Raw genomic sequence first — 19,030 nt, 5'->3', positions numbered from 1 at the left:
ACGCTGTTCTAAGCACTTTGCGGGCACTAACTCAATTCTTCACAGACACGCTCTATATGCAACACGGGTGTCGTTCACATGTTGTGGAGGGCAGGATTCCGGCCTGGAAATCTAGCTGTAGAATATGTACCTTTAGCCACCAGGAGCACCTTTCTTTGGTTGAAAGGAAAACAGACCACCTTGAGCTGGTTTGAGATCAAAAGTAAGGATTGGGGAATTTCACAGAACTCGGGAATAAGAAAGCAGGGGAGGGGACCCCACTGGCCTTAGAAAGTCATGGAACAGAAAAAGCCCCAGAGACGGGCAGGTTCCTCGCGCTGTTTCTCTCTCCTCTTTCTTCTCTCTGCAGTCAAGTTTCTTGTGTTTCCAGGCACAGGCAGAACACGACTGCCCTCGGGACTAGAGTCCACAGGTTCTAGGTCCAGCCAGGGAGAGTGTGGATTCCCAGCACACCTGGGCATGCCCCCCTCAAAGTCCAAAGTCCCCAGGAAGGGGCTGGATAGCCACAGCTGGATCAGGATCAGGGGTCCAGCCCTATTTGGGGAACTGTGGGTGGGGGTGGGGGTCACACTGAACTGTGACACTCAGAGACCACTTTTGTGGGTAAGGAGGCAGTTTGGGGGTTTGGGAAGAGGCCATGCCAAAGAGGAGTGGCAGGGTTCAGCGAGAGGCCAGGGCCTCCTGGATGGTACGTGAGCGGTCAGAGGCGACCCAGGCCCATGCCTTTCCCCCATTTCTGGCTCTGTAGCCAGACCCAGGGAACAGTGGGGATCTCTCTCCCCTCAGAGTTTTCCAGACTGTGCTGCTGTGGAGCCGGAGTCAAGATCCTGGCTGTGCCACCCACTACATTGGTGAGCTCACTGCTGCTGAATCCACGATCAAGACGGAGACGGGAAACAGGATTGGGATTTCTGGGTTGCACAACGACAGCCACTGCCTTCTTCATGTTGACCTCCCAGACAGGGCCATGTCTTGCTGCAACTGAATCCCTGGCTCTGGAAAATGGGCTTGTGCCAGTCACCATGCTGACTGGCAGAAAGATTCAATGGGCAACCATAGGCTACGTATGCGAGAGCCTCAGGAAACCTCTGCCACAGTGGGAAAGGTCCAAACTTCTCAACGTTCCATGGGATAAGAGAGCGCTCATCGGAAAGGAGCTCACCTGGAAGGCTGGCGTGCTTACTACTTGTCTCACCATCTCCATCTCTTCCACCACTTTCAAATCCAAACTCCAAATATGGTCAGTTACATGCAATGTCCCCAAAGGTACCCTGTCCTGCCCCCGGCCTCCGGGCCTTTGTATATTCTCCTTCTGCATCAGATGCTCTCACCTACCCCTGCTCTTTGCCTGGCTCCTTCTCAGTCTTCAGAGCCCCACTTGGAGGCCACCTGTTCCAGGAAGCCTTCCCTGTCCCTGCCCGGCAACGCCCCTGACTTGGTTAGATGCCGCACAGGCCCGCACTGCTCCCTGACCACACATCTTTCACAGAGGTTGGGGACTGCCCGTCCGCTTATCTGTCTCCCCAGCGATGAGCCCTGCAGTGAGTAAGTAGCTGTCTCTGTGGCACCTGGCACAGGGCGTGAAGTGAAAGTTTCCCAAATTTCTGTTGAATGACTGGATGGCAGGCTGCTGAACTGTTGTGACCTCTACGGAAACTGACTCAGCAATCTTCTTGGGACAGATTTCGGAGTCATCTCTGAAGTCCCCAGTGTGCCACTAAATGGGGGAAAGCTAGGCAGGCAGCATGGGGAAGGTAGACCCCAGGAGAACAGCAGCTTCCTCAGAGGATTCACAAACAGCACAGTCAGACTTTTGGCTTGTTTGAAACCAGTAACTGGAAGAAGACACTACCGGACCTGAGGATCGCACAACTCTGGGAACGTCACCTCACGCCACTGATAATAGAACGAAGCGTCACGAGGCTTTCAACAGCCCAGAACTCAGCCAAAATCCACAGACCTCTGAACCACCAGCAGCACGAGGACAGAGTCAGGGAGGTGTGGCTGGACAACAGCTCATGAGGCAGAAGAGCAGTGTCAGAGGTGTCAGCTGAGCACAAACCCTGTCTGAGGCCGTGGTGACTGGCGACAGCCAGGCAGTGGAGGGCCTTGGAAGCTGAAGGGTGGCCTTGGCATGGACTCTGGTCCTTGGGGGGCAGGCTCTTGGGTCCCAGTTCTGCTCGGGGTGGTCCTGTGAAGCACTAGACTCCTAGCGGGTCATCTGGGAGGGTCTGACAGAGCTGGACAGCCCAAGGGTCATCAGGGCTCAGAGGGTCTGAGGTTATGTCAACCTGGCCTGCCCCAGAACTGCAATGCGGAGGGGTACTGCTCTCGGCCCTAGTGACACATACTGACGCTTTGCTGCCAAAAACCTTTAATATGCCCTGGTCCCAGGCTGTGTTCAGGAAAGTGGAGACAGCAGTGCTTCCAGCTTTATGGTTCCCAGGCTCAGGTTCCTCCGGGGGTAGGCGGGAGGGCAGCCCTCACACCTGGCACCCCTGAGTGCCATACTCCTGGAGGAAGTCGTTGAGCTGTGCGCAGGCTGCCCGCTGGCGGGTGCTCCGGCACAGGCGTTCAGAAGGCATCTCCTCAATCCAGCTATTCGAGTCCAGCAGGTACTGGGGGCTGTAGGGGGGAAAGGGGCAGTCAGCAGGGCTTGGGAGGATGGCAGTTGGGAACAGAGAGCACAGGCATCTGGCTTCTGAAGGGCAAGGCCTAGGTGGCCAGGCATGGGGAGCGCAAGAGACTGAGGGGATCAGATGACTCACTGTCCCTCGAGGTCATAGGTGGCCCCATCCAGACCCATGATCAGATATTCTCTCCCAGGTTCCAAGCGAAGGCGGCAAGAGGCTCGAACCAGGAAGTTGCGCATCTGATTAACAGTGGCCTTGACATCCTTGGCTGCAGGGATGACGTGCACAAAAGGGGTCAGAGGGGAAGAGAAGGTGCAGGGCGAGCCCAGGCCAGCAGCTCTGTGTAGCTCCTCTCATTCCACCTTTGCCGCCCCCACGGAGAGGTACCACTGCCTCCCTATTTATGGCCAAGCCCAGGGCTTCTGACACGCCGAGGGGATTTTCACACTTCCAGATGGTCAGGTCCTCAGCCAGACCTTAGCCTCCCTGTCTCCCCCCAGCCCTGCCCGCCTCTCCGGTTCGCTGCATACTGAAGTGCAGGACTTGGGTGATCTTGGTCTCAAAGAGGCGGAAAGCCGCTCTGCTGTCTTCTCGGAGAACCTTAACCTGGAAGCCTAAGAGGGGGTTAGGAGAAGGGAGAAAGGTGAGTTACTTTCAGGCTGAGAGGGCAGGAAGTTGGTGTCAGAGCAAAGAGGCTGCATGCATGACCTGTAAGAGGGGCAGGCTACACCCAGAGAGGCCAAAACAGCCAGTCCCCGAGGGAGGGTCAGGCCAGGGCCTCGGTGGGAAGACTGACCGTACTCCACACGGGGGTAGTAGCAGGCAAACTTCATCCTGTAGCCATCCTCGTCCTGCAGACCCCGCTCCAGGGCGCGACGCTGGCGAGGGCACTTCCCTGAAGTCGGGGGCCCCATCAGACAGTGTGGGGGGTCCCCGGCCATCTCGCCTCCACTGCCCCGCCCCAGGCCCTCAGTCTCACCCTCAGCACACTGGCAGACTTCAGCAGAACACAAGGTGGCCAGGAGTCTGCTTTTACTTGGTGCCCCATAAAACACAGAACATCTGCGCTCTGGAGAACAGAGAGGAGTTAGGGCACGGGTCCCTCTGTTTTGCCTCCTCAGTCCCAGGGAGCCCCAGCGCTTTCTGCCCCCCACACTACCCCAGTGTCCACTGTCCCACAGGAGGGCACCTATGCCACAGCTCTCCCGAACTCCAGGGTGCCCCGCAGTGCTCACCCGGGTTGTAGTAGTCGTACAGGGCAGCGCTGGCCGGCTGCACCAGCCCCACGGGAACTTCCTGCACAGCCTCAAAGCCCACGCACTCCCGGGAGGTGGGGACCTGGCCCAGCGTGGGGAGGAGAGATGAGGGACCCACTCCCTGGGCCCTGCAGCCCCCTATACTGGATTTCCTTGGCCTGTTTTTGTTTGGTTCCTGTTGGCCTTCTCTCCAGTGTCCTTCACATTCTGTTACCTTCCTACTCAGAGAACTCTCCAAGCTGCTCCACAAGGTCTCTGGTGACTTCACTTCCCAGAGGGTGACCTTGCGCCAGTCTTCACTGCCCCAGGCCCTCAGCAGAGTCTTGCATCATGGACATGTTCTCTGTGAGACTGTCCCTAAGCTAAGGGTTAGCTTCTGGAACACCCTTGCTTCTGAGCTGGTCATTTCTTACGTTCCCTCCTTCGGAACTTGCTTCCTCAGTACTCCCCTGTGGGGTCCTCAACCACTCCCTGCCTTCCACTAAACCACTCCAGGCTGATGATTCCCAAACTGCACTTGCAGCTCCATCTCTGCATTAGGGTTTTGGCAGGACCTGTAAGTTCTGCAAGGCACTCTGCCTGCCCCCAAACCCACTCACCCTCCTGACAGCCTCAACTTTGTCATGGATACAACTGGGTCCCCCTTTATTTGCCATAACCTAACTGCAGGTTCTATCATCCTGCCTGACCCCCCGACTCAGGTTCCAGGCCTGACCCCTCCTCACGCCCACGCGGGCCCAGTCCACACGGTGCCGTGCCAGTGTCTCTCCTGAGCTGGGCTGCCGCGCCGTCCGCTCCCTCTCCGGGAATCTTGCTGGCTGTGTTTTCCATTGTGTTCAGCCCAGATGTGTCAGCCAGGCTTCCCCGGCTGATGGGGGCTGGCCCCTCTGCACACACTGGGTAGGGGTCTCCCTGACCGACAAGCAGCTGGCTAATGAAAGCCACCACACCTTTCTCACATTTTCTCTCAGAGGTTACAGTAAATGTTCAAAAAACATTTTGAAGGTCGGGCATGGTGGCTCTGGCCTGTAAACCCGGTACTTTGAAAGGCCTAGGCCAGAGGATCCCTTGAAGCCAGGAGTTCAAGTCCAGCCTGGGCGATAGAGCGAGACCCTGTCTTTAATAACTAACTAAATAAAAATGTTTTGAAGGCTATAAGAGGGTTGATAACTATTTTAGCCAAATAAGGCCGTGAAAAGACAAATACAACTGTCATCTATGGCCACCATCACTTTGTAAAAGAAAATACACTTTAATATTTTTTAAAAAAGGAAGTTTTAATATTAAAAAACAAAAAAACAAAGGCAGCCCCTCAAGCTGAATAAAAGCGGCTTTATGAAGCATCCTTTCAAGCCCCGAGGGTCCCCGCTGACTGGCACCGGCCCCTGCCACCTGCAGGTCTGCCCCTTACTCTGCTGTGTCTCACAGGCTCACATTCTCGTCCTTCTCGCTGATGACATCAAGTTCCCAAGAGCACCGGCGGCTAACACCTCTGTCTCCTGAGAAACCTCCTAACGCACACTCAGTACACCCAGTGCCATCGAGTCCCTTCCTGCGTCACCTCTCCCCACTCACCGAGTCAAAATACAGCAAGACGTGGGGCCCCTCGGTCTCAAAGTGACTCACGTAACGGTCAGAGAGGGAGGTCAGCTGTGGAAAAGGGGAGGTGGTCACAGGTCACAGGCCCTGCACATGACAGGGCTCAGCACCGGGGCAGAGGGGGTTGCCCTGGGGTCTGACCACACCTTCTCTAGGTCAGCACGCAGGGCATGGAATCCACTCAGGAGGGTGATGTCCGCGATGGCCATGCCAGACAGCCCCACCTTGCCGTTCCGCCTGTGGAGAGATGTGGCCTGTCATCCAGGTTCTGCCTGCGCAGGCTCCAGAAGCCCAGCCCCAGCCTGGGTCCTGCCCTCCCTCCCCTGGCCCAGGGCAGCTCCCGGTGCCCACCAGATGCACACGGTGTAGTGCACCCTGGACTCCTGCTCCTCCACCACCTTGGGCGCCTCCCTCCTGCGGCGGTTCCTCCGACCCTCAAACAGCTGCAGGGGTGTCACGGGCTGCAGAGGGACACCTGGGTCGTCCCTGGCTGGAAGCTCATCGTACTCATAGTCCTCATAGTCCTCGTTTGCTTCCACTGCACAGGGAAGCATTGTGAGGAGGGCTGGGATGGCCACCTGGCTCCCTGCACCAGCCCCTGCCAGGCCCCGAGGCCGCCCAACCCCCACACTCACTCGTGTACTCGACGTGGCCTTTGACTGTCACTTCTATCTGCAGGTCCTGGCAGGTCGTGTTCTTCATGTCCAGGACATTGTAGATACGAAGGACCTGGCTCAGTAAGGGGCAGGGAGAGGACGCAGGACATTTGAGGCCACAGACCTCTCTGGTGCCATACCTAAGGGCATCTCCCCGGGTTACGGGATTTGAGGCCTTCAGCCCCTTTTCATCCCCGTCACTGCACAGGCCACATTCACGAGTGGCACCAGATTTACCACAGGCGCCGGGTGAGACAGAAAGGTAAAGAAGCAGGCCCGTGTCCCCAGAAGCCAACACTCTAGAGTGTGCTGGGAAGAGGCTGGACTGAAAAGCTCAGGAATGGCTTCTGGCCAAGGCTTGAAGGAGGAGAAAGAGTTTGTCATGTGGGCCAAGAAGCAGGGAAGGACGGGAAAGGCACAGGGATCTGTGTAGGCAGGATCTGTCTGGCCGGAGAGGTGGGCAGAGGCCCAGCCTGTGAGCCATGGGCAGGGGGTGTGACTTTTCCCCAAGGCTGATCTGGCTGGGGCTTTTGGAAGGTCAGTGTCACTGCCGTGTGGACAGTGGATCAGACAGGGGAGTTAAAGAGAAGTTCCAGGTAGGGAGAACGTCGTCTTAGCACAGAATCTAGGATGCAAGCACCAAGGGCCACAGGCAGCAGGGGAGCAGAGGAGGAGTCACTAGGGACATAAGGACAGGCTTGGGAGAGGGGCCACTAACACGGCCTCTGGAGTAGTGGCCGGGCTCCTGGCTGGCAGGGGTTCCCATCAGCCAGACAAGAGACACACAGTGAAGAAGGGCTTTGGGACACGCCTCGTCTGAGGTGCTGCGGGAGTGGGACGAGTGGGGCCCGTGGTTGAGGAAGAGGCCTGGGCTGAGGAGTGGGATCCGGGGCCATCAGCACTGAGGCAGGTAAAGGAAACAACAGGTACCCAGAGATGGGGAGAGCAAGCAGGGGGAAAAACACCCAGGACGGAAGCACGGGTCGCCAACCCTGAGGCGTCTGCCTCCTTCTCCGGACCGTGCGCCTCTGCCCACAGGCCTCTCACTTCACATCCGTCTCCTCCGCCAGTGCCCGGCCCTGCCCCTTCCCGGGCCCTCACCTTCAGGGTTCCTTTGCTGTTTCCTCCCACCTTCACATTGATCTTGCTGCCCAAGGAAAACTTTCAGCAACAGGAAAGGGAAGGTGATGTTAGAAGGGCATAAGCAAACCTATTTTCGCGGCTCCAATAACTTGTCTCCTTCCTCAAAACAGCCCCACCTCCTCTCCCCACCTCCCATTTCCACAAAGTCTATACCAGCACGTGAATTATCTCACTTCAGCCTTCTAACAACCCTGTAGGGTAAACTCTGCATATGTTACTCTCCAAGTGAGAAAACTGAAGCTCAGAGCTCCAGGTCACACAGGCATGAAGTCAGTCTTCCCCCAGGGACCCCAGGAAGAAGTGCTGCGGGGATTCCGTGGATGGGAGGGTGGGGACGGCTTCTGACCTGGCCACGAGGCCCAGGTGTCCTGGCTACCCCGTGAGGGAGAGGTTCACCAGGGAGTGGTTCACCTGCAGCTCCTCCTCCAGGCCGCGAATCTGGCGGTTGTTCAGCTGTAGTGCATGGGACCTGAACCCATTGCGGCCTGTAGAACTGAGAGTCACATTGAGTTCCCTCTCCTCGGTGGTGTGGGAGGCAATCCAGTAGGCAGACAGGGCATCCAGGGCAATCACCGTGTCCTAGGGAGGTTGGGTCAGGACTCAAGCGCTTGTTCTCAGGACTACCCACCCCCAGAGCCCGGGGGCGGCCCCTACTTGGGTACTGCGGAATCCCCCTTGGAAGCTGCCCTGACGGGTGAGCCAGGCCGCAGTCTGGTCTGCCATCTCCGCTTTGCCCTCGTGAAGCAGGAGGTGCAGCAGGGCGTAGGCTGTGGTTTCAATCCACAGGGCTGGGGCCTGGGGCATGGGGTCGGCTGGGTTGCGAGGAGCCAGCGTGGGCGACACGGCATTGCTCTGAGAACTAGTGACTGAGCCCCAGTACAGGTTATCTGGAAGTGAAGGGAAACCACAAGTAAACAGGACGACAGGAAGAAGAGCCTGGTCCCTTGGCCCTTAGTCACTCCCTGCTGTGTTCTCCTGATTCTCCCCCAACACACCCCTGCTTACACCTTCATTCATCCTCTATCTTCATCCAGCCTCTCCCTCTGGGCACACTCAGGGATCCTAGGGTCCCCTGGGCCTCAGGCTGACTGTCAGGAGCCCCTCGTCCCTCACCTCCAGTCTCCTGGGCCATTGCCATGAGGTTGTTGTGAGCAACATCCCGCAGGTCCCCGGGAGCCTTGGTCAGTGTCAGGGCATAGGCCGTGATGGCAGCTGCGTGGGCACCCAGGAGCCCGGCACTCGCTTTCTCCCCCAAAAATGAGTTTGCCTTTGAGATGGAGGCTTCCTGGAAGAAAAGAGGATGAAGGTCTGGGGTCTGGACTCCTGGGTTCCTGCGGAAAAAGGGGGAGAGCTGGGGGCCAGTGGAGGGCAGAAACGCCACTGTCCTTACCACTCTCTGCTTCAATTCCTCTGCACCCTCGTCCTGGAAGACGGCCAGTCCATGATGAAGGGCGATGGTCACAAAGGCTGTGAGTGCCACAGTCTCATCACTGCCCACCAAACCCCCCTAGTGAGAGGAGAAAAGAAGATGTCAAACAGGAGGGGGAAGAAGCAAAGAGACTCCTCCTACAGGTGCCCCTCGGGCCACCCCAGCATGCCCGCACCTGCATGTTCCTGTGTATCACTGGACAGGGGTCTTGGAACGAGCCATCAGCCTGCTGCTGGGACAGAAGCCACTTAGACGTCTCCTGCAGTTTCTCAGGCGAGCCTCCTACCTGCTCCTGGGCCAAACTCAGGACCTTCAGCACAAAGGCTGTGAGCCTGGAGGGTGGAAGGAGGGTTGGGGATAAGGACTTGCTTATGGCTACGCCCACGCCCCAGGTACCTGGTTATTCCCCCTCCCAATGTACCAGCTCTGTCCCGACCCTGCCCAGGTCCTGACCCCCTCAGAGCCCTTGAACCCCTCCCCCAACCTCACCAGGTGCTGCTGCCCCGTGACAACCAAGCCGCATAGGAACCATCTGCCTTCCGAAACTGCTGGATCCGCATGTAGCCTTGGAGAGGAGAGGCGGCCGCTCAGGTGACACTCACCCTTCTGCTGTTTGAACCCAAGGCCATGCTCCCCATCCCCATCAGGGGCCCCTTTCTTTCCCTCTGTAGGCTCCTGGGCTGTCCATCTTCCAGTAACTGTCTTTTCCTGGCCCCCCTCCTGCTTGCCCCCACACCCAGAACCTTTCTGGATCAGATCCACAGCGTGGTCCTTGGTCTCGGGGGGCAGTGCGCTCCACTGCTCTGTCTTGTCCAGGTAGCGGGAAGCAGCCAGTGTCGGAGCCAAGTAGATCATGGTTTGCTCCCCACAGCCTTGAGGAAGCCTCAAGAGGGAGGCCACGCCTCCTGGGGACAAGGCCCCCTCAGAGCCCAAAGTGTCCAATGGATCTGAGGCTACATGGGAGGGAGAGGGTGGAGGTCTGAGGCTCCGCTTCAGAGGCTCACAGGGAGTGGGACCAAGCAGGGATCCACAGGTCTCACATGAATCTGAAGGTGGCCACTGGGAAGGGTCTAAAGGGCACTCCCACCTGTAACCCTCACGTAGCTGTTAAAGTCCCCATCAGGGATCACATTGGGATCAGAGTTGCCAGGAATTTCCAAGGTCCGGCCTCGGTGGTCTGGGGAAATGGGGGAAGTTGGCAGCCTGTCCTGCTGTCCACATCCCCCACCCCCTGTACCCACTTAGGAAACCGATGGCTGGAGGTAGAGGGCCACTCACCCAGGGGGTTGAGTTCATAGACCAGCTCCTCTGTATGGATGGCCCCTTCCTTCTGTCTCAGGGAAAACATGGTTGTGGAGTCACACAGGACTACAGCCTGCCCTGCCAGTGCAGACTCCCCCAGGACTTTGAGTTTCAACTCCAGGGACAGAGTTGGATCAGAATTGTAGAAGACGTGAGTAGACCAAGGCATTGATTTGGGTGTTGGGCCCCTGGCCTGGCCAGCAGAGACAGTGGTGAGGGTGGAGGACAAAGCTGGGGGGCCGGGGACTTGTATTCAGGGGTGCTCCATTCACCTCAATCTGCAGAACCTTAGACACGGCATCTCCCACAGGGAAGTCGAAGGACCCTCGAGCCACCACCTTCAGGGACACAGTGGCGGCTGCTGTGGGCACCACAGAGAAGGCGACAGGCCGGGCAGAGCCCGCAGGCACCAGCACCTGCTGGGCCAGCCCTCCGCCCCCAGCCAGGCACAGCCCCTCCACTGGGGACACGTGGACGCTCACCTGAGGGCAGGAAAACGAGGACGGCCAGAGTCCCGGCCCAGTTAGGCTCCCCACCCCTCACTGGACCCTGGCTCCCCCAACCCCTGTATGCTCAGGCCCCCTCGGGACCTCACAGTCAGGTTTCTATCCAGGTAGTTATAGAGGACAGGCCGCAGCTCCAGCTGCTCAAAGCGGCGGACAGACATGGGCAGGCGGAGGTGCAGGTGGAACTCGCGGAACACCCGCAGCTGGACTGGGGTGGCCACACATAGGCCTGAGGGAAGGGAAGTGTGGGTGGAAGGGCAGAGATCAGAGGGGCTATCAAAGCTTCAGGGCCGCAGGAGGGAGGGGCGGGGTGTCCCAGCTCTGTCTCAGTCTACCTCTGCCCTCTGGCCCACGCCAGCTGCACCGGACCCTCTTCCTACACTAAGAGCAAAGGGAACAGGGAGCTGGGGTAGAGGGAAATGGAAGCGGGGTCACCTGAGGCCCAGACAGGGTCACCTCACCTTTGGTTTTGGACAGGCTCAGGCCGTGGATCTCCCACGTGGTCAGAGAGTCGGGGAGCCACAGTGTCAATCTGTGTAGGGAAAGGCAGAGAAGCTCCGTCATACCCTGGGCTGGCCCCCAGACACAGCCAGAGACAAGGCTGGGCCGGCAAACACTCTCACATTTGAAAGCGGTCCACGGTTTCCACTCTCCAGAGCCAGTTCTCTGGGAAGAAGCTGCGCACGGGAATGTCATCCTCATCAATCAGGTCCTCCTCCTGCAGGATCTCCAGGGCTGGGGGACCACAGTGGACGGGAGTGAGGCGGGGGCCGTTCTGCCTTTCCAAGCACCGCCACCTGTGCCCTAGCCCCACCCAGCCCCTTACCTCGTTGGAGGCCCACCTGGCCCCTGGTCCTGTTCGTCTTGCGCAGACTCTCAGCAAATTGGCAGCAGGACAGGAAGGGCTCCCGGCAGTCCGGCTGCTGCACTCGGGCTGCCCGCTGCTCGCAGGAACGCTTCATGGGCAGACGTGTCACCCCATCCTGGCAGCAGCGCTTGGCTGTTGGGGAAGCATACTGACCCACTGCAGGGCCAGGTGGGGGTGAGCACGAGAGGACAAAAGGGACATACACCTCAGCCCACGCCCAGACCCCTTGAGACCAGCAACATAAGAGAGGGCGGTGGAGAGAGCTGCCCACCCTTCCACTTGTAATCCCGGAATTCGGATCTCTGGCCCCAAATACCACACATTGGTTCAGCAAGGAGGCGAGGGGCGGAGAGGCAGACCCCCAACCTTGATCCCACGTGGAGACCCCAAGCTGCTGCCTAGGCACCCACAACTCACATTTCTCAGTAATCGCCTTTTGGAAGTTTACGTTTCTCTTTCTCCGGGTTGTCTTCTCCTTGGGACAGCCCAGTCCTGGTAGAGAGCAAGGCTGCAGTCCAGCCGTCAGGCACTCGGCCTCCTCCCCTCCCCGCCTTCCCCCGCCCAGCCCTTCCCGCCCGACTCTTCCTACCTGGCTCCCTCGGGCCCTTCCTCCTTCCTTATCTTCCTGCCACCCACTCCCCTTCCTTCTCTGTTCTCACTCTTTCTGGAGAAGGTCCACTGTTCTCCATCAGAAAAGGCCAGGCCCGCTGCCTGGAACACCTGAAGGGCACTGTCCCCACCCCCAGGACCACAGCCGAGATCATAGCTGTTCATAACTTCAAAGACCTGCAAGAAGAGGCAGGAATGCTAGGAGCCAAGCATGGCTGATGGGGCAGGACCGAGCACTTGGCACAGGTGAGAGGGCAGTGCATGGAGGGATAGGAAAGGATACAGAGCGAGGAGATGGAGACCACAGGGACAAGTGGGGAAGAGCCTGGGGGAGCCCCAGTGGGATCCAGGGGCTTCGCCCAGGACTCAGGGCAGCAGGGGGATAAGCCACGGAGGGGTGGGAGGGCTGGGGAGAGGGTCTGGACAAACCTTGCCCATGTTGAGGGGCTTGTGGGACTTGCTGCCTGCAGCATACAGAGCTGTGTCCAAGGCTCCCAGCGCCACCAGGGCTGGGGAGTCAGTTTCTAAGTGGAGCTTCACGGACTCCCCGTTCCGGTATTCCTTGGCACCGTCCACGCTGAGCTCCAGCTGGCAGGGGCCGAAGGCGGGGGTGGTCAGAGAGAGAGAGCGTCCTTCAGTCCCAGTATCGTCACTGCCCCCCAAGCTAAATCCATGCCCTGTTGGCAATCACCCCGTCCTCAACCCCCTCAGCGCAAGTGCCATCTCGCCTGATCCCAGTCACCTTCCCCTCGCAGGCCCCAGCCTGGACATCCACTCGCAGGGAGTTGGCCACTGGGTGGTCTCCATGGTAGTAGAAGGCCACAAAGTAGAAGGAGGGTGCCAGGTGATGGTCCACAAACACGGAGACCGAGGTCACGGTCCTCTTGGGCTCTCGATTCATGAACACGATCTGCCCTCGGGATAGGATCTGGGCCCAGAAGGGGAGGGACAAGAGTGGTTGCCTCTTCATGGGACAGCCCCAGCCTTGAACCCCCCAGTCCCACACAGAGGGCTCTTCCCTGCACCCCAGTCCTCGACTCCCCAGCTCATGCACACCATGTAGTAGTAATGAGAAAAGGTGGCCCCACTGCCCACGGCTCGCAAGTTCAGGTTCAGAGTGTCCCCAACACGAGGAGGTCGAGAATCCGGCCGCTCAATAGACAGAAACCCGGGGCCTCCTGAAGGTGGGGCTGCCACAGTGAGCCTGGCTATGGCTGGATAGGGGGAGCCTGCAGATACCTGGAGAGAGGGGCAGGTGCAAATAGGGTAGTAGCTCAGAGCCAGGCACGCCACTTTCCCCCCAATCAAGCCATGGATCCTCAGGACCCCAGCTCACCCTCCTCCCCTTCCCCCACCATCTCCCAGGGGTCCGAGGAGTCCTACCGAGAGCTGCAGCTCTGAGATGGTCTGAGGGATAATGATTGGAATGCTGACTTGGCCGCTCCCATCTGTGTTCTGTTGAATGTCACGGACTTCAGGAACAGACCCAGGAGAAGACACTGTGGCAGAAACTTTGACAGGAATGCCAGAAGCTGGGGAGCCTGACATCTCACGGACCAAGGCCTAGGTAGGTAAAGGAGGGCAGGCAAAAGAGAGTTGTCAGACCCTGAGCCCTCCTAACTACCACCCCCTCCCTACTCATCCTTCCCCTCTAGAAGAAACCTGCAGCAGGAAGGGGGCCCCAGGCACAAGGTGTCGCTTGGTCTTGCTAAGATCCAAGGAGAAGGGAGATGACACAAAAGACCAGGATGTGAGCTCTGCCTCCTCCATCTCCCCACCTGCAAAACAAAGGACAGAGAGAGGTGGGGACAGAGCCCAAGAAAAGAGGGACAGGAGGATAAGTGGAGAGTGGCTTGAGTGGTTCCCTCCCACAAGACAGTGAGCTCCTAGGGCACAGGCCGCCGTATTCCTGTCTGTGCATGCTGAGGCCCAGCACAGGACATTGAACAACACATGTCCACTGGAGGAGTGAATGAATAGCAGAACAAGCAAATAAATACACAAACTGAGCCAGGGAAAAGGGCCGAGTCACAGAGACAGGGTTGGAGAGAGACCAGGTCTCCTGGGTGTTTCCTGGTTTTGAGTCTGAGACGAGGTGGGAGAAGTGGCGTGGTGTTGGTGCTGGAGGACAGAGGGTTAGCTCAGAGGTCAGAGGCGAGGTCTGGGGTTACAATAAGGGAAAGTCACCCACCTGGAGACTCAATGATGGCTGCGGCAACGTAGAGGCGCAGCCCCTGGAGGTCAGTCATGCCCATATTCAGCTTCCCCAGGGCATCCTGGAACTCTGCCTTTGAGAGGGAAATGTGGCTCTGTCCATTCACCAGCTGGGGCATAGAAAGAAACAGGACATAGGATGAGACTGAGTCTCACCTCCCTTGCCCCTTCCCCTCCCCAGCCCCTATTCTCCTTCCTACCTTGGTCTGACTCTCCAGCCCCCGAAGGAAAGTCTTCTTACCATCCTCATCTAGGAGCCCAAAGCGCACATACGCCACCCCCTGCACTGGCTTCCCATAGATGTACCTGTCGTGACAGAGAGAAGAGGGTGGGCCAAGGGCTGGGGGAAATAGTGGCCTGAGGGCAGGGAAGCAGGGGCCCATTCATACTGAGTAGGGAGCAGGACCCAGTGCTGGCGGGCAGAGGTGGGGAGGGAGGTATTACCTGGCCTGGATGTCTAACTGGATTTCATCAAGATGGCCTGGCACCGTCAGGATGTAGGGCTTCCCAGGGGTGATCTTCACCTCAAAGTTGGGAAGGACTGACCCAGGGTGAAGGGATAGGCAGGTCAGACTCTAGCTCAAAGACTCCCCTCCACCCAGGGCTGTGGCACCCATATCTCCCTGCCCTGAGCTGCACGCACTATGTTTCCTCCCACCCTTATTTCCTTCAGGAAAGCAGTTGCCTGTCCCTCCAGTTTCCAGCTCTCACCATATTTCTTCACCTCAAACTGGGTGCTGCGGTTGGATTCCAGGCCATCTGAGAATCGGGCTGAGATCTTCCAGGTCCCTGGCCTGAGAATGGACAAGGAAGGGACTCAGCCCATCTGTGCAGTGGGGCACGGAGAGCCAGAGGCCTGCTTCCCTGGGCAGAGGACCGTGGGGGTTAACCAGAGGCTCAGGAGGCTGAGGGCCAGGGTATCCCAGGATGTGCCTCTGTGTGGGAGGTGGAGAGCCTAACAGGAATTGGGGTGGTGTAGCTTGGGGACAGCCCCCACACTGGCAGAGCTCACTCTGAGATGTCTGGGATCACAAAGTCATCTTGGAAGATGGACGAGGGCAGGTACACCTCCTTCTTCCGCACGCGGAGGCCGTGAGAGTTCTGCAAGGGGAGAAGTGGTCACAGGCAGGAGGTCGCATCAGTGGCCAGGATCAGGAAGGCCAGAGGTCGGGGACTCACCTCCACCGTGACTGTGATGGCGTCAGTGCTCGGGCGCATCTTTTGATCCAGAGCAAAGACCCGGTACCGAACTGGAAAAGGAGGGGGAGAGAGGTGAGCAGGGATCCATGTGCAAGGGGAGAGTGGGTCCAACTCCACAGAGGGAGTGGGGGACAAATATTTCCTAAGTAGCCCTCCCATGTGGCACTTTCTTTCAGGTTACCTCACTTAGGGGGCACCAAACTCGTCCTGACAGGGCTTGGAAGGGGTTCAATGTTGAGGCCCTGGGGCTGAGACTCACCCCGCTGGCCAGGGTTGTAAATGGGCTGGTCCGTCTGCAAAAAGAGGTGCCCCCGGCGAGAGGAGAAGAGCAGGTTGACACCCTGGATGTTTGTCTTTCTGGACAGAGAGTCCTTTAGCCATGGCGACTGGGCCACCAGCTGGACCTCAGGGCCTCTGAGGAGTTGATAGAGGCCACAGCTCTTCACATCTTTTAAGGGCACCTGTCAGGAGAGGGAGATGGAGCGGGTCACAGAGCAAGAGAGAGCTGGCCAAAAAGGACAGAGACCAAGGGAGAAACATAGAAGGAGAATGCGAGGCTGGGAAGACAGGAGGGGAGGAGGCCGGTGGGAAGATGAAGACACTTATAGGACAGAGGGGAACAGGGCGGGAGCCCCACAAGCAGCAGGAGGGCGTGGGGTCTAGTTACCTGGAGACTGAGGAGTGCGAAGTCTCTGTCTGAGCTAAGGGTGAAGTCCACCTTTGGGGAGCAGGGGACATTATTATGAGATGGGTTTCGCAGGAACACTGATCCTTTCACTACCTGTCCTCGGGGCACATCCTGGAGCTGCACCCCCACCGATAGGGGGACCCCCAGATGAACCACAGAAGGAGAGAACAAGAGCAACCTGGGGAGAACAGACAGGATCAGCAGTCAGACTTGGCTCTGACCCTCCAACCCTGCTCTCCCTCACTCCTGAATTGGGTCCTGTCGCCAGCCCTGCCCCAATCCAAGCACCCAGCATCCCGCCTCCAGGACCTGGGCTTCTGCAGAGATAAGGTGAAGAAGCTGGATGCCCAGATCAGCCCCCAGAGGAGCCTCATGGCTGGAGGATGCAAGAGGGGTTAGATCCGTCTGTCTGTCTGCTACCTTCTGGCCAAGCTAGGGCTTGGGGCAGAGTTGACTCTGGACCTTGCTCCTCCCCCAGCCCAGCTAAGCTGGGAAACCACGTGACAGCCAAGAAATGCAACTGGCCTCAGGCCCAGTGTTGTGGGGGCGCCCCGGACACCTGGGTCTCCAGGGGAATCTCTGAATCTTGGCCCAGAAATAACCTTGTCCTTCCCTGTTAACCCCTCATTCCAGTGCCTGAGCACCTCCCCCTACCAGGTATATCTGTATCAGGGTATAGGTGCACACAAGCTCCTGTGTACATGGGCGTACAAAGGCCCAACATGGCCCACGAGTGCAGGATGTTTAAAGGCCCTCACAAAACAGCGACATGTTTCTAAGACACTTGTCTCTTACTTTCATTCCAACACAAATTGAACAATACTAGGCTTTTGCTTTTTTTTTTTTTTTTTTTTTTTGGAGACGGAGTCTTGCTCTGTGCCCCAGGCTGGAGTGCAGTGGCGCTATCTCGGCTCACTGCAAGCTCCGCCCCCCGGGTTCACGCTATTCTCCTGCCTCAGCCTCCCGAGTAGCCGGGACTACAGGCGCCGCCACCTCGCCCGGCTGGTTTTTCGTATTTTTTAGTAGAGACGGGGTTTCACGGTGTTAGCCAGGATGGTCTCGATCTCCTGACCTTGTGATCCGCCCGCCTCGGCCTCCCAAAGTGCTGGGATTACAGACTTGAGCCACCGCGCCCGGCCGGCTTTTGCTTTATGTCCTAACAGAAATTCCATGGTTTAGGAGATGAGGTACACCCGTACCACTCCACAGGGAGAGTGGTCTGGTGAACCCCTAACCCCTTTCCTCTCTGAACGAGGCAAAGCTCAGACTTCACCTCTACCCCTAAACAAGGCACCCAAGCACACGTCTCAGTAAATAAAGGACATCCAGAAAATACCACAGGCAGAAGTACTTTATTTGGCAATTTTAACATGACACGTAGGGAAAAGAACCCTGTCCTCCTTCACCAGCCTCCCCAGAAATCCCACCTTCCTATTTCAAGACAGAGTAATAACAGCACCATTTTACACAAAAGGGAACAGCCACAGCCTTGGCACCATTTCTGGTTCCACTTTCCATGGAAGGGCAGAGAAGCACTGCTCAAACCCCACCACAGGGTCAGAGCCCAGGCAAACAGCAGCAGCCACATCTGACCCTTTGCATACACGAGAGCCCAACACTCATCCTGGCTCCCAAGCCTTCCCAAGGTGACCCTGTTTCAGCCACCATCATGCAGCAATTCCAGTCCCCTCCAGGCCCACTCTGGGGAGCTGAGCAATGACGAGAAGAATCTTCATGTCTCTGGCAGGCGGAGGAGGGTTCCAGAAGTGGTAGAGATGCTGTGCAGGAGAAAGACAAGGCTGGAGCCAGACGCCTAGGCTCAAGCTGTGAGGAGAGTTTATAACTTGGGAAGGGGTGTTCCCGGGTTCCAGAGAAGAATGAGATCCACTGGCCTTCACTAGGGAACTAAGCATGAGCTGGGAGGAAATCCAACCTTGGGTCATTGCTCCGTCATCTGCCAGAGGCCCGGGCAAGACTCACCAGTCCACTAGCTGGGCCCCAATGAGGTCGTGCACATGGTAGGTGAGACCAAGCCGTACAACGGCAGGAGCCTGCCAGCCCAGGAGCTCTGATAGGAGCAGCTCCCGGTACTTGGCCTTCCGGACCATGCCAAGGACAGCCTGGCGCCCTGGAGGAGAAGTGGCATAGGAGAGGGGAAAGGTGAATAATGCGTAGACACCTGAGGAGCCACCAAAAGGTGAGGGGCTGCAGGCCTGAGCTGCAGATGGGATACCTTTAACAAAGTACTTGTGCATTTGGTCTGAAGACAAAGATGACTGCAGGAGTGGGCAGGTGGGAGTGGGGCACCCTGGCCTGTCCCCAGGAAGGAGGAGGAGTCTGCAGCCTTGTGGGCTTCAATATCCATCAAGGAGTCCAGAGCAGGAGCCAGGCCAGGTGGGAGGGAAAGGCCCTGGCAGGGGCTCCCTCATCTCCCAGCCCCATCTCTGCCCCATCACTGCCGCTGCTCCTCATTACTCACTGGGGCAGCTGTCGCCTTCCCGAAGGTGGCCTTGTCCAGAGAGCGGCAAACCTCCCTGCCGTGGATGAGTCAGGAGCATTTTCTTAAGAGGAAAATCACTGGAAAACAAAATGAGCGGGGACACAGAAACCAACAGAAGTGGCTGCATTTGTGCTACAGGCTCCGCTTCCAGCGCTCACTGATGCCCACCTCAGGCCTGACCAAGCCACGGCTGGCGGGATTTGCCAGTCACCTTTACCAGCCAGATCCACCCTCAGCTTCTCTCAGAAGGGAGCACCACACTCCCCAAGCTCAGTGAATGTGTCCCGGCGTGGGTGGGGGCGGAGCCTGTGATAGCTCAGGCTGGGCTCGGGAGGACACTGGGGTGTGGAAGGGGGAAGTGAGCACCTGACTCCGACAGCCGGGGAGCTCGCGGGAGTCACGAGGCCACAGCGACTTCATGGTCTGA

General features: G+C 58.0%; 1 protein-coding gene, 2 long non-coding RNA genes and 1 pseudogene across 5 annotated transcripts; 2 read left to right on the top strand and 2 right to left on the bottom strand.

Moving 5' to 3' along the window:
• Window positions 1–186: 186 nt before the first annotated feature.
• On the bottom strand, window positions 187–18,820 carry LOC140708866 (complement C4-B). 3 transcript variants are annotated; one of them, XM_073005885.1, is made up of 43 exons: window positions 18,583–18,820; window positions 18,084–18,231; window positions 16,413–17,881; window positions 16,083–16,281; window positions 15,675–15,876; window positions 15,395–15,465; window positions 15,228–15,316; window positions 14,927–15,009; window positions 14,660–14,756; window positions 14,416–14,521; window positions 14,193–14,325; window positions 13,664–13,779; window positions 13,385–13,564; window positions 13,058–13,240; window positions 12,744–12,929; window positions 12,431–12,589; window positions 12,052–12,178; window positions 11,810–11,884; window positions 11,351–11,548; window positions 11,148–11,259; window positions 10,986–11,056; window positions 10,614–10,753; window positions 10,291–10,500; window positions 9,995–10,046; window positions 9,804–9,893; window positions 9,460–9,669; window positions 9,206–9,281; window positions 8,892–9,048; window positions 8,678–8,794; window positions 8,401–8,572; window positions 7,942–8,174; window positions 7,699–7,866; window positions 7,246–7,305; window positions 6,124–6,217; window positions 5,840–6,026; window positions 5,635–5,725; window positions 5,465–5,539; window positions 3,869–3,971; window positions 3,613–3,702; window positions 3,430–3,528; window positions 3,164–3,247; window positions 2,769–2,901; window positions 187–2,625 (listed from the first exon to the last, which is right to left on the bottom strand). In XM_073005885.1, the coding sequence occupies exons 3-43, from the start codon at window positions 16,475–16,477 to the stop codon at window positions 2,484–2,486; spliced, it is 5,235 nt and encodes a 1,744-aa protein (XP_072861986.1). In that variant the 5' UTR covers window positions 16,478–17,881; window positions 18,084–18,231; window positions 18,583–18,820; the 3' UTR covers window positions 187–2,483. The 3 variants fall into 3 exon arrangements, with proteins under 3 accessions (XP_072861986.1, XP_072861987.1, XP_072861988.1); XM_073005886.1 differs by lacking the exon at window positions 18,583–18,820 and adding an exon at window positions 18,337–18,576; XM_073005887.1 differs by lacking the exon at window positions 18,084–18,231.
• LOC140708871 (uncharacterized) lies at window positions 9,206–10,432 on the top strand. The gene is made up of 3 exons (XR_012089119.1): window positions 9,206–9,307; window positions 10,056–10,169; window positions 10,329–10,432. It is a non-coding gene; the product is annotated as an uncharacterized lncRNA (long non-coding RNA).
• On the top strand, window positions 12,146–14,993 carry LOC140708870 (uncharacterized). Its single transcript, XR_012089118.1, has 3 exons — window positions 12,146–12,247; window positions 13,480–13,568; window positions 14,889–14,993. It is a non-coding gene; the product is annotated as an uncharacterized lncRNA (long non-coding RNA).
• On the bottom strand, window positions 17,436–18,990 carry STK19B (serine/threonine kinase 19B (pseudogene); annotated as a pseudogene).

The sequence above is a fragment of the Chlorocebus sabaeus genome, chromosome 17 (genome assembly GCF_047675955.1).
Source record: "Chlorocebus sabaeus isolate Y175 chromosome 17, mChlSab1.0.hap1, whole genome shotgun sequence".
NCBI lineage: Eukaryota > Metazoa > Chordata > Mammalia > Primates > Cercopithecidae > Chlorocebus > Chlorocebus sabaeus.
Note: the sequence above shows the minus strand (reverse complement) of the source record. Positions and strands in the feature narration are given on the sequence as shown.